We start from the raw sequence: 12,691 nt of genomic DNA, 5'->3' as shown, positions 1-12,691 counted from the left end.
AGAGCGTGTGATAAACCCAGAGGTTATAAAGGTTTTCTGGTGTGCCTCCATTCAGAATTCCAATAAAATGTACCTAAAACAATATTTAGCACTCATTATAGGAGATCCCAAATTATTATTTTTAAACGGCTCCCAGTTGTATTTTACTGAAATAAAGATAAGTACAATAGCATCAGCAAACTTTTTTTCCCCTATATAAATCTTATTCATTCAACTTAGTTTCACTAATTTTTTCCAAATCATGGCATTTTTGTCTGCTACAATCAATGAAATGTTTTGTCAGATGGAAGATGATCAAAACAATCCAAATGATTGAAAAAAGATCAATAAATAATACTGTCAGTACTAACTGTCGACTTTGCGGTTGAAAAAGTAAACACCCTAAAAGAACACACTAAAGAAATGAAAGCAACATCCCAATGACAATCGATGAGGCAGACAAAATATGGACAAGGCTGAGAAATGTCAACAGTGATCGAACCTCTGACTCCACAGGGTACCTGATAGATATTAAATGCATTTTATTTACATCTCTACCAAAATTCTCCCTAACTCCAAATCCAAAGGGAAATAGTAATAATGTCGATACTGCGAGAAACAGGTACAAGACAAAACAGAAAGACCAATATTCATGTTACAGGATCAACATCGGATCTGATCTAGAAATGTGTCAAAAAAACAAAACATTCAAAATCTGAAACTCATGTCTACTGTTTGAATATTCTCTCAGAATGTGTCAGGAGGGAGATTCTTTCTACAGTTTGAAATGTTTTCAGAGAGAAGAAAGAACAATGTCACCCTCTAGTGGAATGACGAGTCCATATTAATCACATGATGCCTCAGAAATTAGTCCTAAGTGGAAAGAGATGTATTATGTATTAAATGTGTTTTAATAAAGTGCTGAAAAACATACTAATGGCATGGATTTGGCAGAATGGCCTATGTTTATGATGAAGGCCAAACAGCTGGATCATATAGATGAAAGTTGCTTTGGTTCCTCTTGGATTTTGTATGAGGGGTGAGCATGCTACTGAAGGACATGACACTGATATACAATTCAATGTTTATTGCAGAAAGACAACAATCAGTAAAGACATGCTAAGATGTTCTAAATTAAGTCCAGGCTGAAGACCGCCACCAGCACGGTAAAGCTGTAGCTTGAAATGGCAGATCAGTAAAGAATCACAAGATAAATAAAGGGCATTCAAGTTGTTTCATGGTTTAGACCAAGTTATCAAATAACCACTAATTTTAACCAAATGATAAAGCAGAAAGTGAAGTCAAAAACTTGGTATTAAATATTAAACGTCTGTTATGTCTGTCAGGGCCAGCAGTTGGAGCCAACTGAGTTGGTTTCAGAGGAACCAGTCACAAAGAGCACAGGTATGCGTTGATTCAACATAGCCTGTGCTTCAGCTGTCAATTTACAGATGGTGTAAATCCATTACTAGCCTTTCCACACAGGATTTGGCCATAAGAGCTTTCATGCTATTCAACAATGCAGAGGCCAGTTTACACTGTTAAAAAGGAGAAACCTTTATTTTTTTTAAAGACCATTAAAATAAATACTATACAGAATCCAATGTAGAAAACTTGATACACTGTTTCTGTCTCAAAAAAGGTTAACAATTCCGTAAATTCATTTTAAAAAATAGCACTGACTATACACCCCAAAACATGACAGTTCTCCTAAACCAGACACCAAACCCCATGATGACAGGCATTTTAATATGAGAGCGCTTAGAAAGAGTAGAGATTTCAGGGGTGGGGATCTCTATATACTTAATCATCTGTAGTTTGGTCCTTTCATGTCAAACGCGCCCTGCCCACCCCACCCCCCCAACATTTTGGCGAGGTAGGTTACAAAAAGTCACCACCACTTATCAAAAATCCAATATTTTGTTTAAAAATAAAATCTAAATGAACAATAACGTCAAAGAGAGATGAAAATCCAACCAGGTCGTCAGGGTTAGGAGGCAAAGTCTCCACAAAACTCACCGTTGTTTTTGCCTCCAAACATCTGTGGCCCCCAGTCAGTCAGTCTTCAACTGAATGCTACTGCACAAATGACTGTACAAGTCAAGCAGTATGTACAATAGCAATAAAAAAAATATATATATATGAAACAGCAGTAAAAGGATCAAAATGGTAAACAACTCATTCATGATGGATTTTACTATACAGGTCTTTTTATTGAATATGCCCTGTGTACTCTAGCCCCCAAACCTGTTCTTAACATGATCATGGATGTGTGTTAAAGGCCGTTTTAAGTACACTGAAGGTTGTTTAAATACTGATCTGGTCAAATGCAGCATTTCCCCCATTCAATTTAGATAATTGTTTAGATCAGTGTGTTGACTCCAAACTTGTCTAAACCATTCATCCATCACTAGCAGTGCAGCACCTGAGACACTACAGGTACAAATCACAGCCACATTTCTCAAAAGCTTCAATCAACTTTGTGTTAGCACTGTGTATGTCACCAGCTGAGCAAAGATGTAATAAGCTTTTGCTAACAGAGCCATTAACAAACAAAAAAAAAAAAAAAAAAAGTGAGCTTTGTAAATTTGTATTTTGTAATTATGTTTTTCAATGTGCTTTCGGAAACAGGGTTATGTTTTGCACTTGTCAGACCCAGTTACAACCTCACTCATTTTTATGTTAAAAGTCCTCTGTTTAAGACATCAATGTGGTTCAAATTAATGCTTTAAGTTTGAGAGTAGAGAGATCAGCTGCAGGAGGAATTCGGGTGCCAATGTGGGCTAATGGAATATGGCGAGCAGACGAAGCAGGCCAGTAATTCATCCTTTCACGATGGCCCAAGACTATTTCAAAGGTTGAGAAGGAATAATGGCTGCATTCTTCCTTCCTGCTGAGGGTAAAGTCATGGTGGAATTTAGCAAAAGAAAGTTCTTAGAATTCAGATCGTATAAGAAACAAGGTTTGACTTCTAAAATAAGCGGGGTGGGGTGGACGAAGGGCGTGTGGATTCTTCTAGATAAGATCAGCCACATTCATGGGCATCTCCTCAACGGTGGTGTTGTAGAATGTCTCAATGTCCCTCAGGGTTCGCTTGTCATCCTCAGTCACCATGTTGATGGCTACTCCCTTTCTGCCGAAACGACCACCCCGACCAATCCTGACAAAGGAAAGGAGAAAAAAAAAGTTAATTCTGTTAGACTCAGCCAAGAGCCTCTAGCAGTGGCAAGTTGTATCTGGATTCATTTTCACATCATACAGGATGGAAAACAGATGCAAGTGTTTACAGACATGAGGTTTTTGACTTGAGTGTTCAACTACTAAAGACAGACATTTAGAGTTTGGGCACATGAGGGCAGAAAATGCTGTGCATTTTGAAAACAGCATAAACCATAAAATTACCTACAATGACCAACAAGTTGCAATTATGACTTGAGGGATGACAATGGTATTAACTAATGGCCCAAAAACAAACATTCCCAACTTGTAAATAATCTATATAGGTACTAAAGAAAATAACTATCATGACAGGTAATAGGTACTTTGCCCTCAAATGACAGTTACATTTTCTAATAAAAAAACAAGTTACATCCCATGTACGTGTGATATGTAAATTACTTAACCATTTTGAAGAACAGAATGTAGTACTTCCATTATACTTATTGTTCAAGCGAAGCTATAATTTGACATTGGCACCAATGTGCTTTTACCTGTGGATGTAGTTTTCCCTATTAGTCGGCAGGTCGTAGTTGATAACTAGGGACACCTGCTGGACATCAATACCTCTGGCCTGGGGGGGGAAGAAACATAATGGCTGTTACGTCAAATAGGCATTTGTAGCCATATAGCACAAAAGTAGCGGAATGACCGATGTCAAGCATCAACTTTATACTTCATTTCAGATTGTCATCACATCAAAAAATTATATTTTAAACAAGGACAAGACAAGAGTGTGTTCTGCCAATTAGTTGCAAGTCAAGGATTTAAACCTAGCCACAGTGGAGGGCAGATAGGATTCTTTACCAAGGAACATTCAGTCCTGCACCAGCACTGCAGATGGGAGGAGAGGGAACCTTGGACTGCACACAATACTCTTCAAGGCTAATCGTACATTGCTCGATAGTCCTTGCTTTAGTTTTACAAATGCAGAGTGGATGTTTAAGAAAGCAAACTTAAGATGTTTACTCAACCACTACTTTTATTACTCTGCTTTACTGGAAAGACATAGCTGAATCAGTGCATGTACATGTATGCAGTGTTTGAGATACTGCGGTCAAAAGTATGAGCAGAAACTGTAACAGGGCGTTTTTGTACATACCAGCAGGTCAGTGGTAATGAGGACTCTGCTGGAGCCAGAGCGGAACTCCCTCATGATCAAGTCTCTCTCTTTCTGGTCCATGTCACCATGCTACAAGATTGGAAGATACAAGGAGACAAAGTCAAACCTACAGTACACTCAACAGTATGAGCAGAGTAATAAAGAGATCTAATTTACGGTTTAGAGGCATCAGAAGATTAAACTTATCAACTACATTTCCAGCAGTTTAGTGATAAATTTACCACACCATGAATAAAGATTGTGCACAAGAATTGAGCCAATTGAAATTTGTGATCCCTGCCAGCTTAACATCCTGTGTCAGCAAAAACATTTTTGCCCAAGTGACAGTGCTGACCAGTGGGGCCTTAATATAAAAAGCAAAAAGAGTCACCTGCTGGATTCAAGATACTTCCAGCTAAAAATGGCAACCTAAAGCATTCACCTTCAAGAACAAATGGCCTTGGCTGGATTCAAAGCAGTTAACAGTTTAGGATAAAAGTGGACCCCTTACCAGAGCAGAGACCGTGAAGTCTCTGGCATGCATCTTCTCGGTGAGCCAATCTACTTTCCTCCTTGTGTTGATGAAGATGACCGCTTGTGTGATGGTCAGGGTTTCATAGAGGTCACACAGTGTGTCCAGCTTCCACTCCTGAGGACCACCGACAGGTCAGACAAAGCCAGCATAAGCCAAAGCAGTTCATGTATACAAAGCATGACCTTCAAGACTTGTGACGCCATCACAATTGCAGTTTATTAAGTAAACCTAGCAAATTGTAATGCAGTCCAATACAACTCCCACAATAAATGCAACCTTCATAAAAGCTAAAAGATTTAGTGTGGATGCTAATGCTGACTCTGAATGAATGAATTCAGCATTTTTTAAATCACATGCATTTTTGCAGGAAATGAATTTTCTAGTTTGTTGAAACTGTTGTCCAAAAATAATCAGATTAATGTAGTTTGTGGTGCTGTATAAGACAGCAGTCGTGCTAGTTAGGGGACTACAGGGCATCCTGGTCATCTTGTACACAAAGTAAACTTAAATGTGACCATTGTCAGACTCCTGTCTAGTTTGCCAACTAAACACCATATCAACTGGAAAATGTTTTGCCACCTCTTTCTCCACATTGATGTAGAACTGGCGGATGCCCTCAAGAGTCAGCTCCTCCTTCTTCACCAGGATTCGGACAGGTTCACGCATAAACTTCTTTGTGACCTCCAAAACGTCGGCTGGCATAGTGGCCGACAGTAGGACAACCTTTATTTATATATGTATATATTAAAAAAAAGGAAGGCTGGTTAAAAATTTATCGGAAATCCCTCAAGGGTGTCTTGCATGAGCCATGTGATTCAGCTCTTACCTGTGTGCTGCTTGACAGTTTCAGGAAGATATCATAGATCTGGTCCTTGAACCCTCGACTAAGCATCTCATCAGCCTCGTCGAGCACAAACATTTTGATGTTCTTAGAAGCTGGAAATGAATGAAATAAATAACCCAGACAACATACATTTGTTTGCTGTACTGAGGTTTCAAAGGCTGGGTGCATGTCTCCAGGACCAACCAAAGGACATGCTGATGGGGAATTGTTGATACTACACAATCACAACGTTCACCGTTATTATACCCCTTTATGTCGAGGTTTCCCCTCTACGGCTATAATTCTGTATGGGCAGAATGTAGGGAACACAAACGCATTTCAAATACAATGGCAACAAAATAAAGTGCAGCATTTGTCAATTTAGCAGAACAGATACATTTACCACTAAAATTAGCTTTGCATTATTTAATGCATTAGATATTTGTTTTTAAAGGAAACAAACTGTCCACACAAAGTTCACAGGAATGTTGTCTAGTTGTTGCGACTAGTGAGAGTAGACAAAATTGGAGTCTAATGTTTAGTCTCGTCTCAACAGAATGTTCTTAAAGCACAGAAAACTCCCGTTCAGATGGGTGCTGTATTCAGAAGAAAGGATTTGATCATATCTCTGGACCCCTGCTGCACTGAGGACTGAAGCTAGCAGAACACCAGCTAGAGCAACACCACAATGAGGGTTTACAGAGTCAGCTGACACGCATGGAATCATCATTATACAGCAGTTCTTTGTGCAACCAACTTTAAGGGCTGTCAAAATACATTGCAATACGCAAAACTGTATTAATAAAATAAAAAGTCAACCTACAGACAGCTCAGTATTTGTCATAATTCACATGATTACTTACAGAGGTTTCGGCGAGTTAACATGTCAAAGACACGGCCAGGGGTTCCCACCACAATGTGAGGGGCTTCAGCCAACAGCTTTTGGACTTCAGTGCGAATGCTGGTCCCACCAATACAGGCATAGCAACTGGCTCCCATGTAGTCACCCAAAGCCAGGACCACCTTCTGGATCTAAACAAGAAAAGTTTCACGCTTTAGGAAACTAAAAACTGTAAAAGTTCAAACATGCCAGATTTTGACTGAGATCAAAACAATTTACAACTTAGCAAAGACAATCCCCTTCCTTTCTTAGGAGCAAAAACATCACGTAGTACACATGTAAACATAAGCTGTATTCAGAAGTGATTTATGATCATGTCCGTGGACCCCTGCTGTGCCATGGACTCAAGCTGGAAGAACACCAACAAGAGCAACACCACACCAGGGGTTTACAGAGTCAGTTGACACGCATGAGTTTCATCATTATACAGCAGTTCTGATTGTACCTGACACCATGTATTATTAGCCTGGCTGATATAAAATTACATCAAATGGTGAAAAATGCTACAGCCATAACCCCATTTAATCTATTCCATCACTCAAATAGTCTTATGGCAAATAATATTTGGCAGGACATAAGTGGAATATACAGACACTTGTCTACACTTGTTGGCAATAACTGCCACCCAGTCATACCACTTGGGAGTAACAGGTTACAAAATATACCAAAAAAAAAATGCACATTTTGATGCTAAAATAATTACTTCAAATACACATAGTACAGGATGTGCTCTGTGGATCAAAAACACACCACACCTCTCAAACAGGCAATCCATCAAGAGTAGTTTTGACCCCCCCCACCCACTACTTTTGTTTGACAGTGAACCTACCTGCTGAGCCAGTTCTCTGGTGGGAGCCAAAACCAGGGCCTGAGTGTCTTTCAGCTCCACATCAATCTGCTGCAGGATGGAAATGGCAAAGGTGGCAGTCTTCCCAGTGCCAGACTGGGCCTGAGCAATCACATCGTAACCTTAAACAAAAAAAAAAAAAAACCCAGAAACATGTTCTTTACAAGACTTATTCAACTACCATAGTGTACCCAGAGAAAAGGGAACTGAAAACTAAAGAAAAACACTTCACTATAAATTGACACATCAGAACACAGTCAAATAAAAACCCATAAACCTTTAATTCCATCTTGAGTAACTTCAAGACGCAATATGTACAAGATTAGTCCAATGACCCAGCGCCAGGAATTATGAATTTAAGTACAAGCAACACATTTCATTTTGTTACTTTATCAATTTGTTAAAAGCCAATATGCAACCCAAATTTCAATACCCCTAGACAACCAGCAGGGGGAAAACAAAAAAACAAACCCAAGCCTAGACTTGACCAGAATTTATAATTTCCACATCTAGGTGAAGTTTTATAAGAAACTTCTACATGGGTTCTCTCTTCTTTTGGGTTAGTCTGTTTTATAAATAGGGGACTGAGGGCTTGAATAGAAGTTCTTTAAGCAAGACCAACTGTTGAATCCTTAATTTGTGCTGAAAAACAGCCCATTTATAGATTTAAAAAACCCACACATTTAGTTGCATTTTCAAATCTCAGGTCAGGACAGCAATCGCTAATGTCAAGATATAATATCAAAATCTTATCTTGTGTTTATGCATTTCATTATCAATATTATAGTTAATGTGGCCATATAGCAAGTATGCCAACTTGACCTGGGACATTTCTCTTCCATTCTGTCAGAAGTGAGCCTTTGGTCCTGACAATGTGGTGTAGAGCAGCCCCCTAAACTTGGCTTCATAACTTTAAACAGAACCTGCATCAAATCTCATTTTGGCTGTCAAACCATTGCGTCGTTGTACATAGCAATACAGGATAACAGCACGGATCCACTAGCTCTGCTAAAGCACACACTCTTAAGTGACTTTGTTGACAAATCCAGTTGTTTACATGTTATGCAGTTCTGTTACCTACAGTACTGCGGCAGTCTGTACAGACTGTCTGAGAGGTGACTTCAAAAAACATTGAAGATTTGGTCTAAATTAGTGAAGCAGTTTGACTGAAAAAAGTCTGCTACAGCCATGATATAGGGCGAGCACTGATCAACTCCAATAGGAGGCAGTAATACACCTTTAAACAGTTTGCTCCCCCATAGACTCAATATTTATTATAACAGGGGTCAAATCATTTTCCTAGCAAGGCATTTCGTCATCGTCACTCACTTTCTCAGATGGTGCAGAAGTACTGCAGGTGTGCTGTTATTAGGTGGAGTAATAAATATACTGTATTCTTAAAAGGTATGGTGTGTATACACAGTAATATTTATTGATATAAGCATAAACATACTTAAACACAAGCACATGACAAATTAAAAAACAAGACTGGGCTGCTTCCTGAAAAAGAACACTGCCCCAGCCAAGCTTCCAAGACTACACATGTTAAAAACAATTAAATGACCTTTGTGTACAGGTGCAACTTATTTGTCTGTTTATCTACAGAACTGAAAAGTCTTAAAAAAAAAAAAAAAAAAAAGTCAGTGGATATTTATACACAGCAAAAGAGGGCATTTAGAGTTTTCTTTAGTAAAGCCATGTTCCACTTACCCTTGATACAAGGGACAATGGCTCTCTGCTGGATAGCGGAAGGCTTCTCAAAACCATAGGCATAAATTCCCCTGAGCAGAGTCTCGCGCAGGCTCATCTCATCAAAACTGTCCACAATCTGATTCCAGTTGCTCTGGAGGGGGGCAAGACAAACAAGGTAACAGATTCAGACACATGCACTTTAACATACACGCAAATCTGCACGACAGTAAGAGGTTCCGTACTGCTTCCTCAAAATATCTTTGACATGTAAGGGATGAGACTGACTATTGTAAAGGTTTTTACTCACCTCGATGATCCCATCTGGCTCCATGCCCTCTGGGCCATTGTCTCTGATAATCACAAGACAAATCAATCCACAATTTAAACATTTGACCAAACTGGATGAATGAAGAATGAAAAACAAAAACACTGCCCATTGTCCAATTCTGTACAACCACTCGTAAGACGACGTGTGTTAGGTCATATTTGTTAATCTTTTGAGAAGCCTTCATAACTAAGTTTGTATTTCGAGGTCATATGCTATGACCTAAACACCATTTCCGGTCAGATGAATTGAGAGTTAAGATTTGTCGTTCTATCGCCGCTTGTAGGCAAACGCCTTTTTCACGAGTCCGCCATTTCTACTACATTCATTCAAGATGGTCGTTTCTCCAGTCAGGGCTGAAAAGTCGAAAGCGAGTCGATGGGAACAACGGCCACAGCTAGCATTCAACATGAAAATTATTTCTGACTTAACAATAACCAATTGTGATTGGCACATTTAATTGTGTGGTTCGATAGGAAATGTGCGCTAGTAATAATAAAAAGCTCGGATGGTTGTAGCCCGGCCCGCTGAAGCCACTGCCAACAGGCCTGTCTCTCTTCATGTGGCCTTTTTATAGAACGCGTCCAGTCAGCGAAACCTTTTAACGATTCCAATGTTACACTGATACAAACCAGGCACATGCTTCATGAAGATAGCATACACCTCACCCACAGCAATGTTAGAAGAAAAGCTTCCAACCGCACTTAGCGGCCTACGCTACCGGCATTGTCCAACCCGCCGATTAATACTACCACGACCATGTGCGTCCTATGTAAAAAAAAAATAAAGAAATGTCATTTGTACCGCCAAATCGAGGGCTTTCTCGTCTGCGGTGTGATAAGCAGGAACTCATCGTTCGTATATACCCTTAAATTTGATATTAATGCACTAGCGACAGAAGCATTTAAAATTTATATTGCGAAGGCCTACACCACGCTCGTTCACGTGCTACCCAGGCGCCGGTTGCCATTTAATTTGCATCAGTCAAGACAAACGGCGATCACAAACATGCATGCCACCTGAAACAAAGTTGTAGTTCATAATTCGGAAAGTTCGCTTTAAACTAACATACGTTCACGGTATTGGTTCATGAAATGTGAAGACCGGTGACTTTAGTCTGAGGCAGGCTTTCGGCAGGCCTTAGCGCCAACGTTAGTCGAGCACAGAATCACCAGCATGCTTCGCTCAATGTCTAACAGTTACTTCGCTCAGTCTTAAAAAAAAAAACCACATATGTTTACATAAACAAGTAAATCGAATCCTGAAATGAGAAATACCCATACAACCATAAATAGTTTTACTCACCTATTATCATATTCAGCCGACATTATTCCAAAGAAAGAAACTGCGGCAGAAATGTCTTATATACGTCGACAACACACAAAGAGGCTTTCTCATTGCAACACATCGCCGTCATTTAGCTATAAGCCCGCCCACATAGGCTTCTGATTGGTCAATTTGTACGTCATATAAAAATAGGCGGACTGTAGCGTCTCGAGTAGTGTACGATTGTGTTACCGTTAGCATTCTAAGGGGGCGGGGGTTACGTTTTATAAGCCAACTGCTTAAGAGCTAACCAAGCTCCTTTCACCCGGGCTACTCCGAGGTAAATATTTTCACTCAGTTCAGCCATTTGTCAACGCAGACAAAAGGCCGGATAGGGCAGATTTTTTTCGTCTGAACCATTCTCGTAATCTTTCTTATTTAGTAATTCAAAAAGTGGAAAATTACAGAAGTGACACATCTCATATCCAGTGATGTAATCTGCACAACATGTAACTGTGGATGAGTCACACTGTAGTCCTCTGTAAAATATCCTAACACAATTCACGAGATAAGCTTGAATGAAATGTGAGTGTGAAGTATTTTCATAGATCATTCCAATCCATATTAGCAGTGGTTCCCAATCCCTTTCCTTAAGGGGGGCCTTTTATATCATTGAGTAAACTGACGAACCTTAACGAAGTTACATATGTTATGGATATTTCATATTTAGATAAAATATACAGTCTTTTTCATGACTATGGCTCTGGATAACATGAGGCAAAATAATATATTAAGTAAAATGTATGTATATTGTAGCTTTTTTATTAGAAAAGTGGCATACTGATTATTATTATTATTATTATTATTATTATTATTATCTCACAGTCATTTATAAATGCAAGATTTCATTCAGATTGGCCTCATCACACATTCATTTCTGTGGTTCAAGACTTTTTTCTGGTTGTTGTTTTCCCAAAAACATTTACTTTAACTGAGTAGTTAGTTACAGGTATTTGCCAATGTTATTATTATTACTACTACGAGGACAACAACGATGATTAATTCAATTCAATTTTATTTGTATAGCACCAATTCATAACAAAAGCTATCTCAGGACATTTTTCAAATAGAGCAGGTCTAGACCATACTCCTTATAAAATTATTTACAGAGACTCAACAGTAGATTACTACTACTACTACCACCACTACTAAGAAATCTGCCTTTCCATGCATACAAATATGTATGCATTTAAAATGTATTAACAACCATACATACTTAATAGGCTTCCTTCTTGACAAATTCATTCGGTTCTTCTTCCTGATGCTTGTCTTTGCCTCTTTGGTTGTTCAACTGTGTACTTTTCTAATGCAGGCTGAGGTGTTAATAATAATAATTATTATTTCAATTAGTTTTCTTCACATAAATAAACAAAATGCTAAGATATAGGCCTACATATTTTTTTTCTTACACCCCTTAAAATCGGAAAGGCCTTGTGACAACCCCATGAAGCTTTAGCAACCTCTAGTGGGGTCCCAACCCGCAGGTTGGTAACCAGTGGTCTAAACGTAAAAGTACACAAGTTCTCAGAATTTCGTCTTGATAACTGAACTTTTGACACTAGTTTGCAAATCTGCCTTTACATGCATAGACAGCTGTTATCACAACACCGATGGCTGTGGAAGTCTTAGCGTGAAGCCACCTTCCCGATTTTCCCATTTCTCTGGGTAGCTTCAACATGTTTACAATGGGCCATTGGTGGAAAAGGTTGAGAGATAAAGACCTGTTTTTTACAGAATATACATCTTATACCTACTTGGGCATTGTACTGTCCCTTTGCCTCTCTAACTTTTAGGTAGTGGTCTGAACCCTCTGACCTGAACATTACCAGTTTGATTCCAGAAAAAAATTTAGTGACCCTGTGTTGTGTATGGATTCATCTGCATTTGTTGCTCTTACCTCTCTGTATGTAGTCCTGGTTTACCACTTCACTGGAAAGTCTAACGA

The 12,691-nt window shown here is 39.0% G+C and overlaps 1 protein-coding gene and 2 non-coding genes across 3 annotated transcripts; all 3 read right to left on the bottom strand.

The window, feature by feature from the left end:
- Positions 1–1,051: 1,051 nt before the first annotated feature.
- Positions 1,052–10,847, bottom strand: LOC127349463 (eukaryotic initiation factor 4A-I). Its single transcript, XM_051375233.1, has 11 exons — positions 10,726–10,847; positions 9,403–9,445; positions 9,114–9,246; positions 7,386–7,525; positions 6,519–6,687; positions 5,659–5,768; positions 5,412–5,555; positions 4,809–4,946; positions 4,298–4,387; positions 3,690–3,769; positions 1,052–3,139 (listed from the first exon to the last, which is right to left on the bottom strand). Exons 1-11 carry the CDS (start codon positions 10,746–10,748, stop codon positions 2,995–2,997), a joined length of 1,215 nt encoding a protein of 404 aa, XP_051231193.1. The 5' UTR covers positions 10,749–10,847; the 3' UTR covers positions 1,052–2,994.
- Positions 6,253–6,391, bottom strand: LOC127349611 (small nucleolar RNA SNORD10). Its single transcript, XR_007880342.1, has one exon. It is a non-coding gene; the product is annotated as a small nucleolar RNA SNORD10 (small nucleolar RNA).
- LOC127349610 (small nucleolar RNA SNORD10) lies at positions 6,847–6,985 on the bottom strand. The gene has a single exon (XR_007880341.1). It is a non-coding gene; the product is annotated as a small nucleolar RNA SNORD10 (small nucleolar RNA).
- Positions 10,848–12,691: the final 1,844 nt, after the last annotated feature.

The sequence above is a fragment of the Dicentrarchus labrax genome, unplaced genomic scaffold, assembly GCF_905237075.1.
Source record: "Dicentrarchus labrax unplaced genomic scaffold, dlabrax2021, whole genome shotgun sequence".
Lineage (NCBI taxonomy): Eukaryota > Metazoa > Chordata > Actinopteri > Moronidae > Dicentrarchus > Dicentrarchus labrax.
The sequence above is the reverse complement of the archived record's forward strand: the minus strand, read 5'-3'. Positions and strand labels throughout refer to the sequence as shown.

Excerpts from the sequence above, each read along its gene's own strand:
- LOC127349463 (XM_051375233.1), bottom strand. The coding sequence starts at position 10,748 with ATGTCGGCTGAATATGATAATAG. Across the intron at positions 5,556-5,658 it reads AACTGTCAAGCAGCACACAG|GTTGTCCTACTGTCGGCCAC; the intron begins GTAAGAGCTGAA and ends ATATAAATAAAG. Across the intron at positions 3,770-4,297 it reads TCATTACCACTGACCTGCTG|GCCAGAGGTATTGATGTCCA; the intron begins GTATGTACAAAA and ends TTCCCCCCCCAG.